General features: G+C 34.4%; 1 protein-coding gene across 1 annotated transcript in view; it reads right to left on the bottom strand.

Annotated features, from left to right (window-relative positions):
- Positions 1-23,923, bottom strand: part of SEMA5A (semaphorin 5A) — a 657,936-nt gene that overhangs the window by 243,880 nt on the left and 390,133 nt on the right. The window contains exons 9-10 of the mRNA XM_007486811.3: positions 8,312-8,597; positions 433-568 (exon numbers count right to left, since the gene is read on the bottom strand). Of these exons, the coding sequence (XP_007486873.1) occupies positions 433-568; positions 8,312-8,597 (422 nt within the window). The remainder of the gene's footprint in view (positions 1-432; positions 569-8,311; positions 8,598-23,923) is intronic.

Genomic DNA, 23,923 nt, shown 5'->3' with positions numbered 1-23,923 from the left:
AGAGTGACTTTTATTAGAGAGAACCGTTTCTGAAGTAAGAGAATGCATAATGATTACTTCTAATTTAGGACTTACTCCTAGTCTGTGATGGGAGACTTTTTTTGTCTTTTTCCGTCCTTAATTTATTGTCACGATTATTTACAAAAAGTAGCATTTTCACTGTGTCTGCTTTAATGATTGTGTTTCTGAATCTGTCCACAGAGAGCAGCTACCTAAGGTGTGATCCATATTCCAATTAAAAAAAAAAAAACAAACCTCAACACACCTTTATTAAGCACTTCTTCCTCCCTAGGTATTGGGAAATAAACAGCCCATTATTTTTCCTCAGTCCCTAGAGAGATTTACATTTTCCATTAGCTACATATAATAAAGTATTGGATTCATTGGGAGACAATGATGGAGAAGTGATGTCCTCTTTTCCTCGGAAATTACCTGAAAATTGGGATTGGGATTCGGGTAAGGTAGCCACGCTGAGCGAGAATTTTCCTGATATTTGAAAGGTCCATTGAATGCCTGAGAGATGGCACTCAGATTGAACACGCACACAGCAGAAGCAGCTATACTGTTCCTGTGGGAAAGTTAAAAAAAAAAATTAAACGGTTACAAAGGAATCCACTAGCATGTTGTTGTTTTTCTCTTTTTTATTGTGAGAGTTACTTTTATAGTCCCTCTGGAATACTGCCTAGATGGTGTTCCTAAACAAATTAAATCAAAATAATTAATGGTAATTTTTCAATAATTTCTTTGTGGGACAACAAAGATTTTGATTTAAACGGAGGATTCTTGACAATTAACTCTATTACCTCTAATTCTGTCAGAATGATTGCTTTAATTCATGAAACAGTAATGATTTGCTGACAGAGATTTGAAGAGTCACATGCTATTTTCAAACTCCCTAGAATAAAGGTTTTTGCTCTGGTTTGAAAATGAGGGTCCAAATCGCCTCTTCCCTTGTCCTCTCATTTGCCCTCTGTTTACTTATCCTGGAAGCCCTCTCTAAAGCAATCAATTAAATAAATTTTAGGAGGGAAAAACCATCATTGGCTACAAAAAATAAAAGGAAAAGTTTAATACAACATTGACACAAACATCTTAAAGCACTAAATATATATTTTTAAATCTAGTGCGTGTTTTAAAATGGCACTGAACCCTGGGAGAGTACATCTCCCAGGACCCTATCCCAGCTTCCTCAGACACATACCACTTCCTTTCTGGAAGGTGTTTGAGAAAGTATAAAAAAGAAACTCAGGTTTTGGTGATTTTTTCTGCAGAAGAGCCTTTTACCCCAAGAACCTTTTACCCCGGGGCTGGAGATCTGATTTTCTCTAGCCTTTCCAGACCTTTTTTTTTTTTTTCAGAGCAAAAATAAACCTATGCAAAGATCTCTGAAGTCTGGCTTGATTTGATTTAATTCATAAGCCATAATTATACTAGAAAAAGAAAAGCCTGGTCAATTTCCCTACTGGAGCAGCAGGGACCTCCCTCCCCCTTCCTATCCCTACCTTTTCCCTTTCATCATCAACAATAGGAATGAACAAAGGGTTGTTTATGGAGGTTGACAGAACTCTAAGATTCAACTTTAAACAAAATGTAATATTGCAAAATGAAATTTCATTTGGAGATTGGTTTGAAGTAGAATGGAATTTTTTAAATGCAGTGATCATTCTTAAAATTACTTTATATCAATATTTATAACAGAAAATCTGACTCATGAGGACTTCTTCCCCCTTGGCAAAGAACTAGTTTTTACCAGCTCAGCAATTACATCCATTTACTATCAACCAACTCCCTTCACATCAAAAGAGAAATCACAGATGTTTTGCTGTTAGCAACTGACACTAAGGGTCAATTATTAAATGCAGTGCAAGCAATAGGATTTTCATAGGGGTTTTCATAGCTACACATTACTGTTTATTGTCACCCTAGTTTTATGGTTTCATAAGCCATAAAGTTCACAGCTTTCCTATATCTTCTGTACATACTGCTTTCTTTTTCTGTATATTTGATATATAGACTAGACTAGAAATACTACCAAAAGGTCAGTTTCCTTCCTGATCGGATGTCTGAATATATAAAATCAAATCCATATAGTCAAAAATGATGTATAAATGCTTCCCTCAGAATCTTTTTTTTCCTTAGAACTTCATTATTTCTCACTGTGGCTCCAAAATTTAGCCAATATATTGTATTCACAATGCTACCTCCTTCTACAATATTCAACACAAGCCCCAGAGTTATCCTGGGCTCTTAGAGTTGAACATGTGCCTTTTTTTGTCCAGATTTAAGCCTACAATAATATCTAAACCACACTGCCTCCTTTCTGGCCATTTCCACCATCTTCCCAATAGAAACTTGGACTCCACTTGTGGAACACTCAGCCCTAATAATTGAGCTTTTGTCTTTTATTGACTAAATCCAGAACTCTTTCTCATTTTTCAGCCATGTAAATAATGCCTCCATATATGAACTCCAGTTCCCACACACTCATTCCAGCTGCCTTTTTGTGCATTTTCTCCCCTCATTAGAATATGTTTCTTGAGGTCATGGATTCTTTTGCTTGCTTTTAATTTCTCTGTCTGTCTACCAGGCTATAAAGGTATTTATCTCAAGTACATAATGTCTATTTATTTTCTATTTTGTTGCTGTTCAGTCATTTTTTAGTTCTGTCCCAGTCTTCATGACCTCACTTGGGGTTTTCCTGGTAACGGAGTTGGGAGTTTGTCCTTTCTTTCTCTAGTTCATTTTATAGATAAGGAAACTAAGGAAACAAGTTAAGTGATTTTTTCCCTGGGTCACACTTGGGAGTGTCTGAGGCCAGATTTGAACTCAAGAAGATGGCTCTTCCTTACTGCAAGCCCATTGCTCTAGTGCACTGTACCACCTAGCTACCCTTATTCAGTAAGCTCTCAAGTTCACTTGATTTCACCTCTGCAATATCCCCCAAACCGGTCTCTTTCTATCTCTTACCTCTTTTACCACTCTTAACAATCAACAACTGACTTTCTGCAATAGCTGCTTTGTGGGACTTTCTGCCTCTATTCCCTACCAGGCTAACCCAGCCTTCATGGCAGTCATCACAATCATTTCTCTGCCTTAATCTGGCCATGTCATTTCCACACTCAAAAATGTTCAGGATATCCTTTTTACTTAGGAAGTTCAGTTTTCTTTGTCTGGCATTCAAGGTTCGGCATAATCTGGTGTTATTCCACTATTACCATCTATACACTCTATGCTCCTGCCAACCTGATTTATCCTCTACCACAAAATATTCCATGGACCTGCCTTCCTTTCGTGTTTACTCACACTATTTTTGTGCTTCAAACCTCAACGCCCTCATTTGCCTCTTGAATGCCTCTTATTCCTTCTTTGAAGCCCAAGTCAAATGCAACATCATGAAGGATTCCTTCCACAGACCTGAATTCAGTTACAACCTTCACCCTCAGGTCTCACCTAGCATTTTGTTGATTTCCTAATGCAATAAACTCTTATCTATAGTATTATTCTGCCTTATCGTCTATGGTAGAAGAAATACTCATAGATAATAAAGAACAATACTTTATAAAACTTCATACAACCCTAGCAGAGACGTACTATACACAGTAGACAATTAAAAATATTTAGTGAGCAAATTGTCGGATGAGTGATAGAAAGGTGATCCCCAAGTCCCTATCCATGATACTATTCTATAATTTTATTAACATGAAGGTGTTCAAAAGGGGATTTCTTGAAGGATGGTAGAATAAGTGAAGAACATTCCTCCAGCACTGCCATGTTTGTACTTTTAAGCTTTGGCATATTTAATATAAAAATCAGTAACATGTCATTATAGATATTTTTCTATATAATGAATAAAGGAGTCTTTAGCCTTAATTAGAACTTGGTTTAATGTGTTCCTATGACTGGCTATGGAGTCAGAGAATCTGCATTGACATTTGGTATCTAATATGACCTGTATTAGGTAGCAACTTAAACTCCATGGGTCCCAGTTTTTTTTTTTTATCTGTAAAATGAGGACTTCATATTAGATAACTACAGAGATCCCATCCAGCTCTCAAACTGGGATCCTAGGATACCAGGAAAAATATTTTTAAAATGCCAGTGGCAAGGAGTAAGTCAAGTTGATTGGAACTATGGATAGAAAGAATTTTTTTTAATTAAAAAATGGATTTTTTTAGACATCTGATAATGGAAAAAATGTCTTAGAACTATAGTTTGATAGGACATAATATGGAGGACAAGATTTTTTTTTTATGTCAGCAGAATTTGGTCATTCAGAAAGAGGGTGGTCGTGGTCTCATTTTGCCAGAATAGTACAAAAGGGGGTAAAATTCCTTTTTTTTTTAAACCCTTACCTTCTGACTTGGAGTCAATACTGGGTATTGGCTCCAAGGCAGAAGAGTGGTAAGGGCTAGGCAATGGGGGTCAAGTGACTTGCCCAGGGTCACACAGCTAGGAAGTGGCTGAGGCCGGATAAAATTCCTTTTTTTTTTTTAAAGATAGGTAGATGGCACAATGGATAGAGTATTGGATTTAGATTAAGGAAGAGCCTAATTCCAGGCCTGCTTCAAAGACTTACTAGCTGTCTCACAAGTCACTTAATATTTTGGCCTTAGTACCCTCTTCTGTAAAATGATTATAATAATAACACCAATTTGCAGGGACTTTGTGAAGATAAATGAAGTATTTCTAAAGTGCTATATAAATGCTAGTTCTTAAGAGAATCATAGATTTGTTGGGCAGACTTTGGGTTAGGTAGGGAAATAGGTCTTCAGGAAACAGAAGGTATAAATAGCTGGCTGGGATCATAGAACCTTCCACCCCTTCCTTTGTCCCCTTTTTTTTCTTCCTTTCTTTCAATATTTTATAGTTCCTCTGATCACTTAGGTCTTAAGGAGCTCTTCTTCATTTTATGTTGACTTTGACTTTAGATAAACTCATCTCTCTGGCAAGAAAAACATGAGTAGGAGAGAAGAGCACTATATAAATTTGAAGTGTTAGGTTTTTCCAAATTTTGGATAAGGTTTTATATTCTTTACTTTTAATTTTAAATGAAGTAAAGTAAGATGCTTTTACTTTTTCTTTTATACTTTTTTTCTCAGCCTTTTCCTGATCCCACTTAAACCTACTGAATTAAATTTACTTGGTGTATACTGCCCTATGACCCTAAAATGAATTCAGACATATGCAATAAAAAAATTACAGAGAAAGAAGTAACATTAGAGCTCATCACATTCAATTTCCTCGTTTTACAAAAGAGAAATTGATTTTCTATTGGGTTGATTGCCTTTAATAGTTTAAAAAACATCTACCTAAAATACAAAAGAAATGCAAATGTTTCCTGGCTCCCTGTTGATTTTCACTTAGGAACCAACATATCAACTTTCCCAGCTACCTAACTTGAATAAATATGGAAAACAGTGCTGAGCACAATTCTGATCAATACAACAGGATTTCATAAGGAACTTGATATTGGGCTCCTTTTCCCTCTTATCACAGGTAGGGAGAAGACAGAGTTTCGGACATGAGAATATGTAGGAAACATACAACTTTATTATTATTATTATTATTAAACAAATTACTTAACAACTCTGTTTCTGGAAGTAACAGATCACTTGTGAGGCTGTTCCTCTGAATGGAAAATGATATTGATGAACCATGGTGTAATAACCATGTTCTGTCTCCCCAAAGGACTAGGATTCACTGCACTGCACATGTTCAAGCAGATGTTGGTGATTCTTTGGCTTATCAGAAACTCTCCCCTGGTTATTCCTACCTAGAGAATTACCTTGCTATACCAACCTCATAATTTGTCATTGTTGATCTTTTAGAAAGAAATGAGGCTACTATGGAGAGTTCTCTTCTGGGAGAAGCCACAATAATTCTTTGGGATCTTTTTCTAGATCATCACTTTAAAAATGATGTATTTTGGAACTCTGCCAATGGTCAAAGTCAAAGACACCAACTAATATATAATCTACAGATTCTCTGGTTCTCCCTTTTTTTCCAAGCACGAGAACAACATGTTCCCTCCCCCAGGCCTGTGGAACCACGTCTCACTAACACGCCACAATTTTTCAAATGTCCGTAACAATATAGGGCTCAGCAAGGCTCTGCCTCCTGCTTCCATTCATTTGTCCATGCTTAATTTGGACCTAGCAGATTTCCTAGGGACATCTGGATGCTATCTCAATAGTCAAACATTTTTTTATGTTAAATAAAATACTACATTTCTTAGTTATTTTTTTTTAATGAAATTCTTCAGAATTGAGAGAAATATTGTTTAGTGGATAGTGCTAGAGTTGGGGTCCTGAACATCTGGACTTAAATTCCATCTGGGGCACTTCCTAGCTGTGTGACTCTGGGCAAGTCACTAATATCTTTTAGACCTCTGCTGTCTAATCTGGAAAAGGAAGGGAGAAGTGGATGTGATAGCCTTTAGACTTACTATACTCTGAACTTTTTTGAATGAAAAATTGGACACAGCAACTAGCAATATGTGTGAGACTAGAAATTCCTTTGATTAGTCTTTGGCACTGTAAAGGTATAGGACTTTTGGAAGTGCATTTTTCACACAATGTGAATAAAATGGTTAAATGGCTTACTTAAGATTTAAAGAGTGATAAATGTCAGGAGAGGATTTGAATACAGGTCTTCTAGCTCCAAAACCAGTGCTCTATCCTCTCTATTGTCCTGACTGTTGCTGTGTGACTCTGCCTAGTCATTAACTTCTCTCTGCCTTAATCTTCTCATTTGTAAAATGGGAATAACAATAATACATTCTATTCCATATGACTGTTACGAGGGTCAAATAGATTACCATATTTAAGTGTTTTTACCAACCTTTAAAGGCCATATACACATTATCTATTATTCAATTCAAGATTATGGTGTTCGAGAGGTCAAAAATAAATAAGTTGTAGGGATGAGTTTATTCTATTATTATAATCATTACCCACAACTAATTGGGATCCTAATAATTTAGTCCAAAAATCATTATTTAATCTATATTCACTAATCCAAAGCACCATAAAGTTAAACCATGAGGCAGAAATTCAAAAAAGCATTATAAACAGTAACCAACATACAAAGTTATTTTTTTTAAGCAACAACTGTTTGGGGGTTTTGCTGAAAGTTGCATAGGTCTGCTAAATGACTATTTGGAATCTTAAGTAAGTCATCATAGCAATTATAAATAGATTTCAGTGGCCAATGATAAGTAGGATAAGAAAGCAACTGGATGAGTAACGCAGAAAATCATAAATATTTTGCCTAGTCCAACATTCAAAATTCAAAAGGTAAGGAGAACTCTAGTAGGAATAAATAGCCTTGTTAATTCTTGGGTAAAGTCTTTTAATTACAACTGACATTTCAAAGCTGAGTGCCCAAGGCAGCCATCTTCCTGAAAATTGGTGTCACATTTAGCCCTAGAATACTTAGAACCAGCGCAAGTTAATGATTGCCCAAGAGCACTTATAATTAAAGGAAATGGATGATTTTTAAGAGTTACTTTCAAAGGTATTTTCAGGGTCATACTTACCAAATTATATGTCCTTCATTATTTCTGTAAGTATGATTGGCTGTCTCTGTGAAAGGGAGTCTTGTGGGCTGCATGTGCACTGAAATAGCTGCCATATTTTAACAAATCTCAAAAACATCTTTGCAAAACTAGAGATTGCACCCCTGGAGACTGAGAATAAGGAGATGTCTAGTGCGACAATAATTGGGTTGCATCTTCTACCATTATTACAGGTCATATATGATATTATCACTTTTCTTTCCATTAAATAATCATTTGTAGTACAAGCCTTAGACATCATATTTTCATGGGAAATCAATTTGATCCATGCCAACAAATGGTTCCCTTCATTTCTATTCTGTCAGGCTATTTGATTAAAATATACCATGCAAAAAAAGGTGAAGGGACTTGAAAGTCATTAAGCTAGCAACAATAGCTAAAGAAAATGGGCTTCTTTTTGACTGAGTGAAACTGCTGGAAAGGAGGTAGAATGAGTAGGAGCATTTCATAAAAACAAAAATATTGTAAAGGAAATACGAAAGAATTCTAATCAATACAGCGATCAACCATGGTTCCACAGGATGGATGATAAAGCATAAAATCAGCCTCCTAACAAAATAATGATAGACTTAAAATTCAGAATGAGACATTTTAGGACAAACTCAAAGTGGGAATTTGTTTTACATATTTGATATAAGGTGTTTTTTTAATGTGGGAAATTGGTGGGAGATGGAAAAAATAAATGCTCATCAATTGAAAAGTATAACATTTTTTTAAAAAATGAAAGTTACATACACATTAGTGGTAAATATCCCATAGATTAAATCCAGTTCAGGAAGGAAAAATGTACTCTGTAGTTCATTGTAGTAAAAAGGAACTTCTCCAGGGCGGGAACAGTTGAGCCGAGCCTTCATGAAGGTGGTCCATGTATCCTCCAGCAAAAATCTGCCTCCAATGTCATTTTTACAAACACGGGCAGCCCTGGAGAAAACAGTTTTCCCACAGTCATGCTCCACAGCATTTTCCCGGAAGAAGAAATAGGTGAAGTTCCCAATATCATAGGATGCTACAAAATTTGGTTCTAAAATTAAAAAAGAAAAAAAGGAAAGAAAAGGACATCTGGTTATTGACAATGTCTTTTGTCTTTTTATTTTTTAAACTTAATCAAGCAATCTCTTTGGTACAGGGAGCTCCTAGTGAGAAACTTCACTTACCAGTGTAGATTGCCACTTTCTTTAATTTATTGCCTTAGAGTAGCTGTGGCACCACAAATTAAGTAGTTTGTTCAACTTTGTATCAAGTAACAGTAATAACAAGCAGCATTTATACAGCTACTTAAGATCTTCAAAGTACTTTACATGGATTATCTCATTTGAAACCCAATCAATCCTTTGAGGCCAATGATACTATTAGTGCCATTTTACAGATGAAGAAAGTGAGACTCAGAAAAGCTAAATGACTTTCCCAGTTTCACACAGAGAGGAAGTCTAAAGCATCATTCCTGACTGCAAATCCAGCACTCTAACCTATATACATCTATCTCTCTGCAGTAGGTATCAGATGTAGAAATTAAACTTAATCTTTTCTGGACTTGAGGCCAGTTTTCCACTAATTACACCATGCCACTTCTCTGCTTTGTCTCACTCAATTAATGTTCTTTCACTCAAGTGGGGAGAATCTTTTTTTCTCAAGTAACAGTCCTTTTTCACATGTTAAAATTGATCAAATGCCAAGAGCACTTTATGTAGACAAGTTTTTGCATGCAGCAATTCTCTAGCATTGTGAATAGCAGGAAATAGACATACTATGATGAAAGTAGTTGCTAAGCACAAGTTTTAAATTATAGAAAATCATAGGAATGATATCTTCCGCTTGAGTACACTATAATAAATCAAGCTCAAGTAAAATTGGCATTAATATTACAAAAAATCAAACAACAACAGAAAAGATTTACTCTGCATTTTAGAAAAATACATGTTACTCATATTTCAAATTTTCCTACATCTACTACAGTTATTGCATGCCTGAGATATAAAATAAAGGAAGATGGAGATATTTTTGAATTCCTAATAAACTGAAAAAAAAAAGAAAAGGAAAGCATTGTTAAGGATGCATACATATATTTCATGAACTGAGAAGAATACTAGGTTAACCAGCAAACTTTTATTAAAATGGCACTACTAAGGGATGGGCATTGTGCTAAATTTGGGGGATGCAAAAGCACCATTTTTTGCATGGAGACATATTAAGCACACTTGGAAAATGGATGTTATAATGAAGAACTCAATTTTTGTCTTTTTTAGATCTGAACATGAAATCTTAGCATTACAGAGTGTACAATAATATTGATAATTTTTCTTTAAGTATATTACTTTTTCCATAGCTATAGAAACATTCTGGAATATATGAGCAAATATATTTGCGTGTTGTATACTACATTGTTGTTGTTTAGCCATTGTCAGTCAATTGTATCTAGTTCTTTGTGATGCCATTTGGAGTTTTCTTGATTTTTTTTCCTGGGGTACTTTGCCATTTCCTTATCCAGAGCATTTTGTTGATGAATAAACTGAGAAGAAAAACGGGTTAAATAATGTGCCCAGTTAATAAGTGTCCAAGGCCAGATTTGAACTTGGGAAAATGAGTCTTCCTAGCTCCAAGACCAACACTGTTCATTGTACTACCTGGTTTCCCTATATATAATATATACTATAATGTATAGGCATATATATATATATATATATACACACACACACATATATATTTTATTATCTGCATGCACATACACAAATACATATATATGCATGTACACATACAAACATGCATGAGAGCTATGCTTACTTATATTATATAGTTAAGTTATTTTATGATAATATACTTTGTTTGTACCTTTTACCATTGCTGGTTAATGCTAGGAGTAAGACATTTTTTTTTAATTTTTTTTTAAACCCTTACCTTCCATCTTGGAGTCTTGGCTCCAAGGCAGAAGAGTGGTAAGGGCTAGGCAATGGGGGTCAAGTGACTTGCCCAGGGTCACACAGTTAGGAAGTGACTGAGGCCAGATTTGAACCTAGGACCTCCCATCTCTAGGGCTGGCTCTCAATCCACTGAGCTACCCAGCTGCCCCCAGAAGACATATTTTAATGGTTCTGAAATCTTTACTTTGCCCACTCAACCCAAGGGGAGCTACCCTGGTAGTTCTTGACCGATTACAGGTTCAGTTGAAGTGCATCAACAAACACCTAATTGCCCCTGAAAATATGTCCTTGTGGATACATTTGTTGTCTGTACCTTTTCATTAACTTTGAGTGCCAAGATGTAAGCATAATTATCTTTAATTGTTGCTATAAAATTCAGATGCTTGCTTTATTGAACGGAAAGCTCCTGGAAATAAACAGAAAAATAAGAATCTGTGGTCCTTGTTAGATTGGTTTTTGATAAAGAATTGAGCATAACCCTGAAGGCAGGAACAGAGTTTCTCTCAGAGACAAATGCACAATAGTTTACCTTCCTAAAAGAAAATTTTATTAAGATGAAATTCTAAACCATAAAATTCCCTTAACTGAACCTACTAAACATTTGCCAGCTATTCCAAAATACCCTTGAGGTTGTTTATTACATTTCCACAGTACTAGTGAAGGTCATGACAGCTTCATTCAAATTTACTTTAATGTCCAATTTTGATAAAATAATGATCTGTGGGGCACCTTTACGTTATTTTTCTACTACTAACTCCTCCATTTTCCAACCCGTTCTCCCACCACCTACTGTAAAGTATAAATCCAGGTCTCTCCGTAATATAAAAAGTACATATAAATTTGTCATCATTAAAGAGCTTACACAAATGATATAGAGAGTAATTATTGAAGAATACACTAAGACTGGTTTCTTTTTTTGAGGCTGGGGAAGAATAATATGTATGCCTGGGATTTCATTGATCTGGGGGGATCCCTAACGTGTAAATTTCCATCACTGATATAGCTCGGCAGCACATTTATAACTTAGTAAGCTGCTTTGAGCTACAATAGGTTAAGTGACTTATCCATGGTCAAATCGTATATTTATGTTAGTAAAAAATCAATACCAGCAGTGTTGTCTTAACAACTATGTAAAATCCAGAAGCACAGTTTTCACCTTCTAATCAATAAATGTATATATTTTCAGCACTAAACATTTGCTCCCAATTTCTTTCACCAAATGTCTCACAAAATTCTATTTACTAGATCAGGTCAAGAGCTTCTTCTTGGAGTCCAGAGCATTTCTCAATGTCCTTTAATATACAAGTACATAGAAGTGAAGTTATGATGGTAATAAAGAAAGGGTAAAGAGTAGTAGAAAAAAGCCAAAAATTATGCAGTTAAAATGATCAACTTGGGCCATTGAGAGAAGCAATGTATTTCCACATCTGGTGTCAAGTTAGATGACTTGGACATACACAATATTTTATTGTCATAGAGAAGAATTGAAGGAAAAAAATAGTATTTTGACATTTGCCATTTGGGTTGTGAATATATTTTAGAACACTTGGGGACTATTTGAATGAATATTCATTAACTTTTAGCAAAAGGATCCAATGTCAGACCTCTTGAAGCAGACCTCAATTTAAAAAAAACAAGATGTAAAATTACAATTGACTTCACAATGCAATATTCATTTGTACTTCTAGTCCAAAAGAAAAATACAAAAGCCTTTCAAGAGTGATTTCTACATTAGATTATAAAATAAGGTAATTCACATTAAAAATCTCTGAAGAATAAAAATAACAATGCTACACTAAATTTTAAGTGGCTCAGTGTAAAGCCTGACTAGTTCTCTTTCTGTATGTGTGTTTGTGTGTATGTGTGTACGTATGTGAAAGATGCAAAGAAAACACATCAGCACTATGTGCATATCTCATTCAACAGGGAAAATCAAGATTTTTTCAGGTAGAAATAACTGCATGAGTAAAGGAACATAACCAAGGAAGCAGAGATCCATGAATAGTGCTTTCTGACTATGGCAAAGGAGAGTAGAAAGAAGCTAATTCTGGAAAGGAATTTCAGGGACTAAAGCATGAAAGTCCATGAGTTCCAGACTGAGGAGCCTGAAATTACTCTGTAGGTAATGGAGAATTATTGAAATCAATTTAAGACAATAAATACTAGTAAAGAAATTGCTCCATACAAGGAAAGAATTGTTCGAATAATTTTATTTTCCTTTAAGAGCAGGGTGGTGTGAAATATTCTTTTCCCTGATAACAATGTCTAATGGGCATGGAAATTCCTGTATCCAGAACATACTCTACCCAAGGACTCAAAAATGAAGTTTGACCGTTTTATTTAAAAAGAAAAATACAAACAAAAGCAATGCTATGCATGTAAGGAATTTTTAAAGGCATGTTCTTATCTTTTAAGAAGGTTCTTACAGCAGGCCAGGGCAGAGGTATTGAACTACATTTCCAAATATCCATTGGCCTGGATCCAGTGAGAGACATTGCAGCCATAAAATTCACAAGATTAAATGTAGGAGGTGAATGAATAGGAGTCAAAGATGGCTCTGAGGTTTACAGCACACATTACTATTTTAAAATACCAAGAAGAGAAGAAGTGCCTAAATTAGGAGAATATAGTGTTTAGGGTTTTAGTTTTACTTTTTACTTTACTTCTTTAAAAAATCAATGCCTTATATTGGTCTGTCACATTTATTTCCAGATATATCCTTCCCTTACCCCTATCTAATTAGTAATTCTTTTTAACTAGTATTTCAGAAGAGGAGAAAAATTCAGCAAAACTAACCAACATATTTACTTTATTTAACATTATATATAGAGATATGTAGCCTCCCATATTTTTCAATATGAATTTGTTTCAATTTTTCCATAAGTTTGAGCAATGTCTTTGTAATTACTATATATATTTTTGTTTTGCTGTTCTTTCCATTTATATTGTTGTGGTCATTTTATATTTTTCCTAATATTTTCTTGAAAAAATATTTCTACACCTCTATAAATTCTTTATATCCACTATTTATTTTATTTACTTATATTACTATTATGTGTTATATAATTATTTGTTACTTATGTTATATTACATTTATATTAGAATGTAATAATATAACATTTTATTCATGCACTAAAATTTTGGACATTTTTCAATTAATGAGCTCCTACATTACTTTTCTACTGCAACATCTACTCCAGGCAAGCTAAGCTAGCTGTTTCCCTCCTAGGATGATCCCTATCATACTTTACTAAAGAATAACTATTCTTTGATTTAATTATTCTTGAGATTTAATTGGTCCAAGGAACTAAGGTTTGAACCATTGATGTAGCTTCCTGGTTTAAGTATGAAAATCCCATGTATGAAGAGTTGAACAACCAAGTGTAGAAATGGGAAGTCATAGGTTCAAATCTGGCCTCAGACACTTCCTAGCTGTGTGACCCTGGGCAAGTCACTCAACCCCCATTGTCTAGTCCTTACCACTCTTCTACCTTGGAATCAATATAAAGTATTGATTCTTAGACAGAAGGAAGGGTTGTTTTTTTCCCCCATTTTCTTTTTTTTTTAAACATTATTTTATTTGGTCATTTCAGGTTGTTTTTTTTTTTTAAAGGGAACTGCAAAGTATATGCATGGGAGTTTGGCAGAAACTATTTCCCAGATCCTGTAGATATGAGCATTGACTATCTACTACACATTCCTGAGTTCACATAGACTGGGTGTGATCCCAGAGGCTGACCTGACAATAACAATGTCATTTGGTGTCATATGCTCTCATCCAGAAGTGACTGTGACCACCTCAAATTAAGGTCTGTCTAGGTTTTCCAAAATGAAAGCTAAATTCCATTCAAGTACCCAAGAGAACAAATATATATCAAATAAAAAATGGCCTTTTTCTTGCCAAATAGAAAATCAAGAAGGCACAAAGGATTCACAGTAGCCCATCCATGACAGATCTAGAAAAGACACCAGGTTCTCAAAGGACTCACAGGAGCCAAAAAAACAGACAGAAAATACAGAAAGCATTGATAGCATATCCTCTTGCATATATTACCAATTAAATTTGGGGTTGTCCTCAAGGAAATCGTCCTACTTCATTTTATTAAATCTCTAGCTCTCCCACAGGGTCATAACGAGTCACTGCCAGATGTGCATGTGTCAAGGCTCCAAAAGTAAAAAAAAAATGATATTTCATAAATAGTCAATGCCTTTTCCACTGTATGAATAGCTCACTGTAAGAATGGCAGCAGGCTCAGAATCAGAAAGACCTAGGTGTGAATACCCCCATAGCTAAAACCCCTGGCTAAAACTCCAGGAAAGTCATTTAATTTTTTGGTGACTCAAGCGACTCTCTAAGACTAAAAATTGGAGTACAGTTGTTCATCTGTAATAGTTGAGAAAAAATGTCCCTATTCTAGTGAAATCAAAGGTTCAGTCCCACACCATAACCCCAACAGGAGAAGGGGCCTGATTTTGCTACCTGACACAGGTATTATATTTTGGTGGTCCTCTCGCCATGAGGCCATGGTTAATAGTCTTCTTTCTTCTAGAGACAGTGCACAGAAAATTCTCTTCTCTCTACAGGTCTGATCCTAAAACTTTCACATTTAAGGGTACTTGTCTGATACAATAAAATAAAGTTTTGACTCATGAAACAGTTTCTGAAATTAAATTGCCTGGGTAATGAAAATTCCTCCCCTCCACAGAAAAAGGTAGAGGGTAGAAGTGTGTGCATAAAACCCACCCTTCAGTGGGATGGGCAAGCATTGTCTGCTTCTGCTTCAGAAATCTTGTTGCAAAACCATTAGACGGACTACCACCGTTTCCAAGATTTTTTTTTAAACCCTTATCTTCTGCTTTGGAACTGATAATAAATATTAGTTTTAAGGGATAAGAGCAGTAAGGGCTTGGCAACTGGGGTTAAGTTAAGTGATTTAGCCAGTTGTACAGCTAGGAAAGGTCTGAGGCTATATCTGAACCCAAGATCTTCCATCTCCAGGTCTGGCACTCTTACCAATGGGACACCTAGCTGCCCATATCATATCATATCACATCACATCATATCATATCCTATCATATCACATCATACCATATCACATCACATCACATCATATCATATCACATCATATCTATTAAACTCAAAATTTTAACTCTTGAAATAATTGTACCTACAAGATATATACAGTAATAATGGAAGGTAGCCTCAGAGGGAAGGCACTGGGAAATGGTTTACTAGAACAAGGTTTGCTAGATGAGTTGTGTATGAACGAAGCTGGGGAGCTCAGAAGGCACAAGTAAGGAATGAAAGTATATAGGCATGAGACAATTATGGGAAAAGCATGGAATTTTAAGATGGGGTATTGCAAGTGTAGAAGAGAAGAAAGGCCAATATTGCTGGATCACTGACCATGTAGACTGAAGTGTTGTGTAAGAAGACTGGAACAGTAGGAAGGTGCAAGTTTGGGATGGGTTCTAAAAGCCAAAAACGGTGATTTTATAATTCAATTAGAGGTAAGAGGGGATCCCTGGAGTTTACAGACTAGGGGTAGAATGTTGAAGAAAACTTCCTTGCCAATCTAGTGAAGAGATAAGATACTACTACATCAAACCTGAGGCTACAAGTTCTCTCTTACTTTGGTACTTCTGTCCTCTGAGAATACACAATACATCTACTACATCTAATACCTCTCCTGTAGAGAGAACATCCTTTCAAAGATTGAAGAGACCTATTATGCCAATTACCAAGTCTCCTCTTCTGCCAGACAAAGAGGCATAGTTCTTTCAATTAATAATGAAAGTGAAGAAACTGAAGATTTACCAAATGTGGGGAAGAGAAGAGAATAACCATATATTCAAGGTATATTTTGTTCCAGGGACTGTGCTATATTATTTTAAAAGTATTATTTCATTTGGTATTGTATTTCCTATAACATTTAGTAATCTTACCAACCAGAGGGCAAAATACAGCATAGCAAGGATATCCCTTCATCAGGATTCTACACCTCTCAAAGGGCAGCAAAAGATGAAATTCACTTTATTTCTGGCTGCCATGTTGCATTGTTAGGTCAAATAGAGATTGTAATTCACTAAAAATATCAATACCTGTTCATATGAACTACTGACAAGACTTGCCTTCCTCATTCTATTATTAATGATTTTCTGATTTCAAAGAGAGGACTTCACGTTGACCCCATGAAATTTCATTCTGTTAAATTTGTTCCATTGTTCCAGACATTTGGGTTCTTTTGGGATCCTGTTCTACCATCCAGTGCATATCAGTTTTCCCTTCTTCCACAACTTTATCATATCTAAAGATCTGTTAAGCATGCAATTTATACCATGACATTGATAAATATATTGAACAACATGGAACCAAAGACAAATTCCTATGATACTCTACCTTGAGACAGTGTAGGATAGCAGGAGAATCCATGGAGTTGAATTGAGAGATCCTGGGGTCTACTCTCAGCTACACTACTCATATTAATTTGTGTTAACCACCCCTGGCTTTGCTCTTTATCTGTTAAATAAACAGGTAAAACTAGAAAGCTTGGGTTTTCTTCCCATTCTATAGCAAGATCTGTTCTAATTATCTAAACCAACTTCAAATGACTAGTGACTAGTGTGTGGATCAGTCACTTTTGAAATCAATTGAACATGCTGTCATCTAGCAGATATCTTTTCATCTCTTCTACAAATATAGCATGAGATATTTTATTGCATTCTGTCATTATTAAAGCATATTATAATATGTTTTGGCATGCCTCTAATATTCCAGTCTAGTAATCACTCCTTTCAATTCTGCATTCTAGAATTTTGTCATGAATTCAAGCTCATTAGCCTATAGGTTAAAGAATCCACTTCTCCCACCTTTTAAAAAATGAAGTCATCTGATCCTTTCCAGACTTATGATAATTATCATTTTCCATGATCCTGGAAAGATAACTGTTAGTGCTCAGTAATCACATACCCACAGAGAATGTAATTCATGCAGATCCAATGACTGAACTCTCTAAAGGAAAGCATTTTCACTGTCCTGTTTCATAGTTTTTTTAATTTATTTTTTTTATTTTATCTCTGATTTGGCTAGAGGCAAAGAAAGCATATGTATCCTATTTGTGGACAGCACAAAGTTACAAGATAGGCAGTATGTGGAAAGAAAGAACAAAATCCAGATGATCTTATCAGACTGAAAGACTGGATGGAAACCAACAAGATGAGATTTAACAGAGCTGAATATAAGGTCCTACTTTAGCTTCAAAATATCAATTGCAAAATACAAATTTCAGAGAAGCGTTTTGGACAAAGAGGATAAGGTGTTTTAGGTAATTTCATGCTTAATATGCCCCAAAATGTGACTTAACTAAAAGAAAAAGCTAAAACAGGATGAGGAATAAACGGGCTCTGAAAAATAAAATTATTGCATTCAGGCTATGAAAAGTATTTGGCGTACTCTGTTTTGCTGTTCATAAGATGTCTGGCATATAATTTCAATTTTCAGGTTCTATCTGAAAGAAGAATTTTTATATAACTATGAAAGGCTATTAAGTACAGTATATAGGGAAACCATTTTTTGAATTAAGAAAAATCAGATTCATTCCTGCCTCTGACACATCCTACATAGCTAAGGGTATTATTTAAACTCCTGGTAATTCCAGAAATTCTCTATTATAAGTTCTGGACATGATAGTAATCTGCATTAGGAGAAAAAGCTTCCTCATTAGAAGAAATAAATCATCAAAGAAATCGAGGACAAATCCAAAAATAAGCTCAAAATACAAGAGCACTTTAATAGTACAATGAATGGAATGATAGTGGTGTTATACATGAAGGATGTTTGAAGGTCTTGGGATGTTTATCTGGAAAAGATTAAGGGGGAAATTGTAAGACCTGTCTTCAGCTTTTAAAAAGGCTGTGCTGTAGAGAAGAGCACTTATTCTGCCATCCTCCTTGGGGTAGAATTAGGAGGTAGAAACATAAGGAGAAGCATAATGGTGAAGTAGATAGAACATTTGACTTTTAATCAAAGAAACTTTGGTTTGAATCCTTCCTTCAATGCTTATTGGCTATGTGCCTCTGGGTAAAACATTTAAATTTGCTGGTCTCAGCTTTCATTTCTACAAAAGGAGGGGATTAGACAAAATGGTCTTTTTGGTCTCTCACATCTCTAAATCTATTTTTCTCTGATTTCATGAAACCTTTTAAACCAGAGATGTCCCAGAACTCATTGCAAGATATGGTGCAAAGTAGTGAGCTTCTTATTACTAAGGTCATTCAAGGAGAGATTGGAAACTCATTTATATGTAAGGAAAGCTCTATAAAGGATTCCTGAATAAGGATATTGACCCTCATTAGATGAAATGATGAAATGGACATAAGGAATACAGCAATGAGATCTTTATTCAAAAGGAAGAGATAATATAAATAGGATGAGGAAATTGAGGAGCTTGACTGGTATAACATGGTGGGGAAAAAAATCAGGAGAGAAAAACAGTAATCATCTTATATACAAATCACCAATGCAGCCTGAAGACACCAGTGACTTTTACATTTAAATAGACACAAAAAAACCTAAGAGATCATCTCAACCCACCAAATGCCTCACTTTGCAAATGAATAAATGTAAACCCCAGAGAGAGGTTTGCTCACAGTAAAGTCACTGTATATGTCTTCTGGGACTAGAATCCACATCCTCTTATTTCAAATAGGGGACCTTTTAAAAAAATACATTTGGTGATTATTCCAGAAGCAGATAATAGTATGTAGAGAAGGAAGATAGTCACTATTCATACTAAGGAAATTCTTTCAGTTATCATATATATGTGTGCATATATTACATAATTTTAAATAAAATGTAGACTATATGAAGTAGAAATATGTTATTGTTGTATAATCATTTTTATTTGTATTTGACACTTCATAAAATTCTTTTGGGGTTTTCTTAACAAAAATACTGGAGTAGTTTCCCATTTCCTTCTCAGGCTCATTTTATAGATGAGGAAACTGAGGGAAACATTGTTAAGTGACTTGCCTAGGGCTACTCAACTACTAAATTATGAAGGAATTTCATCTGCATTTTGCTAACAGATAGATATGCAAGGAGTAGAAAGTTTTGAATAGGTTTTTATGAGTTAGTTTAATTAATTTCACTAGTTAGTAGTTTAGTTTGTATTTATTGCATTATAATTTATCATATAAATTATTACATGTATTGACCAATAATCTTTTGATTTTTCAAAAGGTCTAGTTCTAGTATGTTGAAGAAGAATTTGTTAATCCAAAAAATGGACATGATATACCCCCCAAAGAAATCTGAATCTCTAAAATATGTGTTTGGAAATGTTACTTGCTCTGTAATAAGCTGCACTAGTCATACCGACCAAGTAATCAAAGAACCTTTATTTTTAAGTCATCTAAGTTTCAAGTTATATTATGCCACTTTAGTCAGTGAATTAAATTACATTTGGAAGAATACCATATGTCCCCTAGCAGTGAACCCCTTCAGAATTATGAGTAGTCTCTGATTATGTGACCTGCTGTTAAATTGGAAATTATTGTCTCTTGGAAAACAGAGGTCCTTGGAACCAAGCCAGTATCTATTTTTTTCTTCCTAAAATGAAAGAAATTATGAGCCTGGTTTTGAAGTATTGTGCTGACCCAAAGTACCTTCAAAATTACATATATCAACTAGAGCAAGGCAGGGCAGGGGGCAGTGGTTTCAGCATAACATAAAGGTTGATATAGAGCATATTGGTATTTTTTCAAAGTATCAAAGCATCAAAAAATTCTTTGCTCAAAGAAATTCACCATAAATACATTATCGGTCATTTCTGAAACTTTTGAAAGGCAAATCATAAATCAGGTATCACATTCTGATCTATAATGAATGCAAGAGAGTGTAAGATTGGTCTGAAGTGTCCTCTCTGTGTAGTCATTATGGGTAGAAATGAACAGAGAAAACAGTGCCAAATGATAAAAAGGCAAAGAGAGATGAGTGTGCATCAGATATTATATGGTTTTTATACAAAAATACATATATGTATATTATATATATATATAAAGTATTCTAGATTATATATGGTCCATTTGCATGATATGATTACATTTCTTTCTTGTCCAATGGTGTATACTTAAGCTGATTTGCTGCATTTGTTCAAGGTTTCTTTATCAGATTCATAGAGTTAACCTGGTGAGTCAACTATTCAGTCTAATAATTTCTATTTATATAAAAATTATGTTCTATTTTATCACAATTACTATGGGAAGTTTTAGTGTGCATATATATATATATATATATATATATATATATATATATACACTTTATAAATCTTTGGGACACTGATTTCTTGAATGGAATTTAACCTCCCAAGGAATCTACATTTTTTAAAAATGTGCATGTCACTGATCAAAATTTCTAATACCTTATAATGCTATTTTTGCACTATGAGGACATTTGAAAGGTCCCACTTTCTAAAATGATAATTTACTTCCTTCTTGAAAATATATGCATTGTTGTGGCTGATTGTTATGGTAGCATTAATGACAAAATATCAAGAGTACTGGCAGTTGACAGAACCATCAGAATCTAAAGACAATAAGTTATAATGATGATCCAGTTCATGTGCATCCCAAGTACTACTTTGATTCCCCCCCACACAATGGTGAAGATTTACATGCATAACTAAAGAAGGATCTTAAAAAAAAAACAAAAGCAAAAAAAATCACTCCTTACCTTGAATTTGAACTCCATAATTTGTATATATTTTGTAAAATATTAGGAACAAAGAAATTATCTAAATGAATAACTTGAAAGCATACCTACCAAGTGATGGAGAATGTTCTAGAATGGTAACTAATTTTAAGAGAACAATTAAGTAAATAAATCATTTTTATTCCACAAAAATAAATAATGAAAGCATTATGACTGAACATAGGAGTTACATTTGTTTTACATAAAATATACCAGCGACACAACACACCAGAGGCTTTTATAAATATTTACATGAATGAATATGATTCCCTTCCTAATTATAATATTAGTTCTCATGTACATCCTAGTGAAAATAAATGAAAAATTCTTCCTAAAGCAAAATAATTTTCCTGGCATATTAGGTAGAGTTGCATTCAAGATATCTGAAGTATTCTAAAGAAATGAATGTGTGTCAGAGAGACAGAGACAGAATGTTTTCCAAAGTGAGACATTTTACTTTTCCCCCTAAAAAATAGTGCTAACTTGACAACCAATCTGTTCATAATTCAAGAGAAATTTCAAAAATAAGCCAAAGGTTAATTGAAACTCCATTCTGAAGAGTTAGAAAACATCATAATCACACATTTTTACATATATATGTATATATGGTTATTTTGTTTGCTTTCTATTTCTACCTGAATATACAGATGCATAGGATAGTTGTCTCCATTATAATGTCAAAGATCAAGGTCAAGGAAGGGTACTTGAATAGTCAGAAGGAAGGATTTGGAAAAATCTAGTTCTTTGTAGAATAACTAGAATAAAGTGCTTTAAAATGTTTGTCCACTGATTGATTGACTGACAGATGACAGCTTTTTGGAGGATCTCCGGCTAACTTAGATCAAGACTATACTGAAGCACATTTGCACTTGTGGTAGAACTATTTTTTTTGAGTAACTCTTATCTCGACAAAAAGGGCTTATGAACAGGTCAGAATTTTATTGTTAAATAAATCATCAATTACTATCATCACCATGGCCGAAGAAAGTCTAAAGGAGATGTGAATGGAAAGAAGGCTAAAAATGACTCCCAGATGAAATTGTCATTTGAATGTCTATTGCCAATAAAATGTCTATAAATTATCTATTAATATGTCTATTAAACCTGGTTCTCCAAAGCCAGAAGCTCAAATCAAAGAGTAACCTGTGAAAAAGGGGTCAAGTTGCCTAATAGAAAGGTGAGGCACTGACACTAAAAATTCTGTAGAAAAATGGAGTTGTCCAAACAAATCAGGCACAGAAAGCTAAAGATGTGAAGTAAAGTAAGTGAAATTTTTGAAAATTGTATATATCTTGAGACTATAATTTTATGATCTAACAATTATGTTCTGTAAGAATTCAAATTTTTTTTGTTTTTTATGAAAATATAAATTTATGAAAATGAAAAAAATGCCCCTTCTGTATGCTTCTTCCTCACATTCCCCTCCCCTCCCTTAAAATGTCTTTTCACCTTCCAAAATGGCAATCAAATACACTTCCTATATATCCATTCCTCACATTAAACTTCTTTCCCTCTCTCTATCATTTAAGGATACATCAGAGCTATTCTATGACATGCCAACTACATGCCAACATATCAAATCTTTTCGAGAGTATCAAACTTAGCACAATCTCTGGGTCCATTTGGACAGCTAGGTGGTACAGTACATGGAGCACCAGGCCTAGAGTCAAGAAAACTTAAATTTAAATTTAAATGCAGACATAGAAAGTTACTATATATATGATCCTGCACAGTCATTTAACCCTGTTTGCTTTAGTTTCCTCATTTGTAAAAATGAGTTAGAGAAGGAAATGGCAAACCACCATAGTATTGAATAAATTGTTACCATTAAACAAGTTATGCATATATGAAAAAAATTCATTCTGAAAAATGAGTTTGATTTTTCAATTAATTTACTAAATATGTGCTGCTGAATACCTACAATGGCAAAAGCCTATTTCAAGTACTATGGCAGGATATTAAGATAACAGATTCTTTCATCAATGAATGCTACATGCATTATATGGAATATATGCATGTTGTTACTCCTGTATGTGTATTTGTTTTATATTGATGGCTCTAAAAATATTGTTTAATTATATAATGAAATAAGTCATTTGATTATGATAAGAATAAACAGAGAATTCAAATATTCCTGGAACAACATGGGTATGGCAGAACCAATCACAGTCTCTCTACAGTTCAATATCCTTCTCTGCAAGAAAATAAGTGTATTATGCTAGATGAAAAATCATTACTCTCCAGAACAGAATGTGTATTCCATTGTGGATCCTTCAATTCATCTATCTCCAATAGGTAGTCAATTCAGTGAGAGACAGGAAAATGGCATTGATAGTGGAGGGGAAAGGTAAAAAAAATGACTAATGCTTACTTGACAATATTGCCTAGGGCATTCCCAAGCCATTTAATTAAAAATCATTTTGCATCCTACCTTATGCCAAAAAATATTTAGCAATAGATTGATGTGATGAAATCAATTTAATGGTTGTGTAAGTTTACAAAGTGTTTCATAAACTTTTAAATGACATATTAATGAGATGTTATTAATATAAAAATTAGCAGTTATAAACTTGAGTTAAAGTGGGGAGGGGGAGGAGAGTCCTTTCCAAGCAGTTAATACTGATATAAGACAGCTGGCCCTGAACTCTTGGCATGCAGGCGATTTCTTGGAAAGAGTCTATG

This window comes from Monodelphis domestica, chromosome 3 (genome assembly GCF_027887165.1).
Source record: "Monodelphis domestica isolate mMonDom1 chromosome 3, mMonDom1.pri, whole genome shotgun sequence".
NCBI lineage: Eukaryota > Metazoa > Chordata > Mammalia > Didelphimorphia > Didelphidae > Monodelphis > Monodelphis domestica.
The sequence above is the reverse complement of the archived record's forward strand: the minus strand, read 5'-3'. Positions and strand labels throughout refer to the sequence as shown.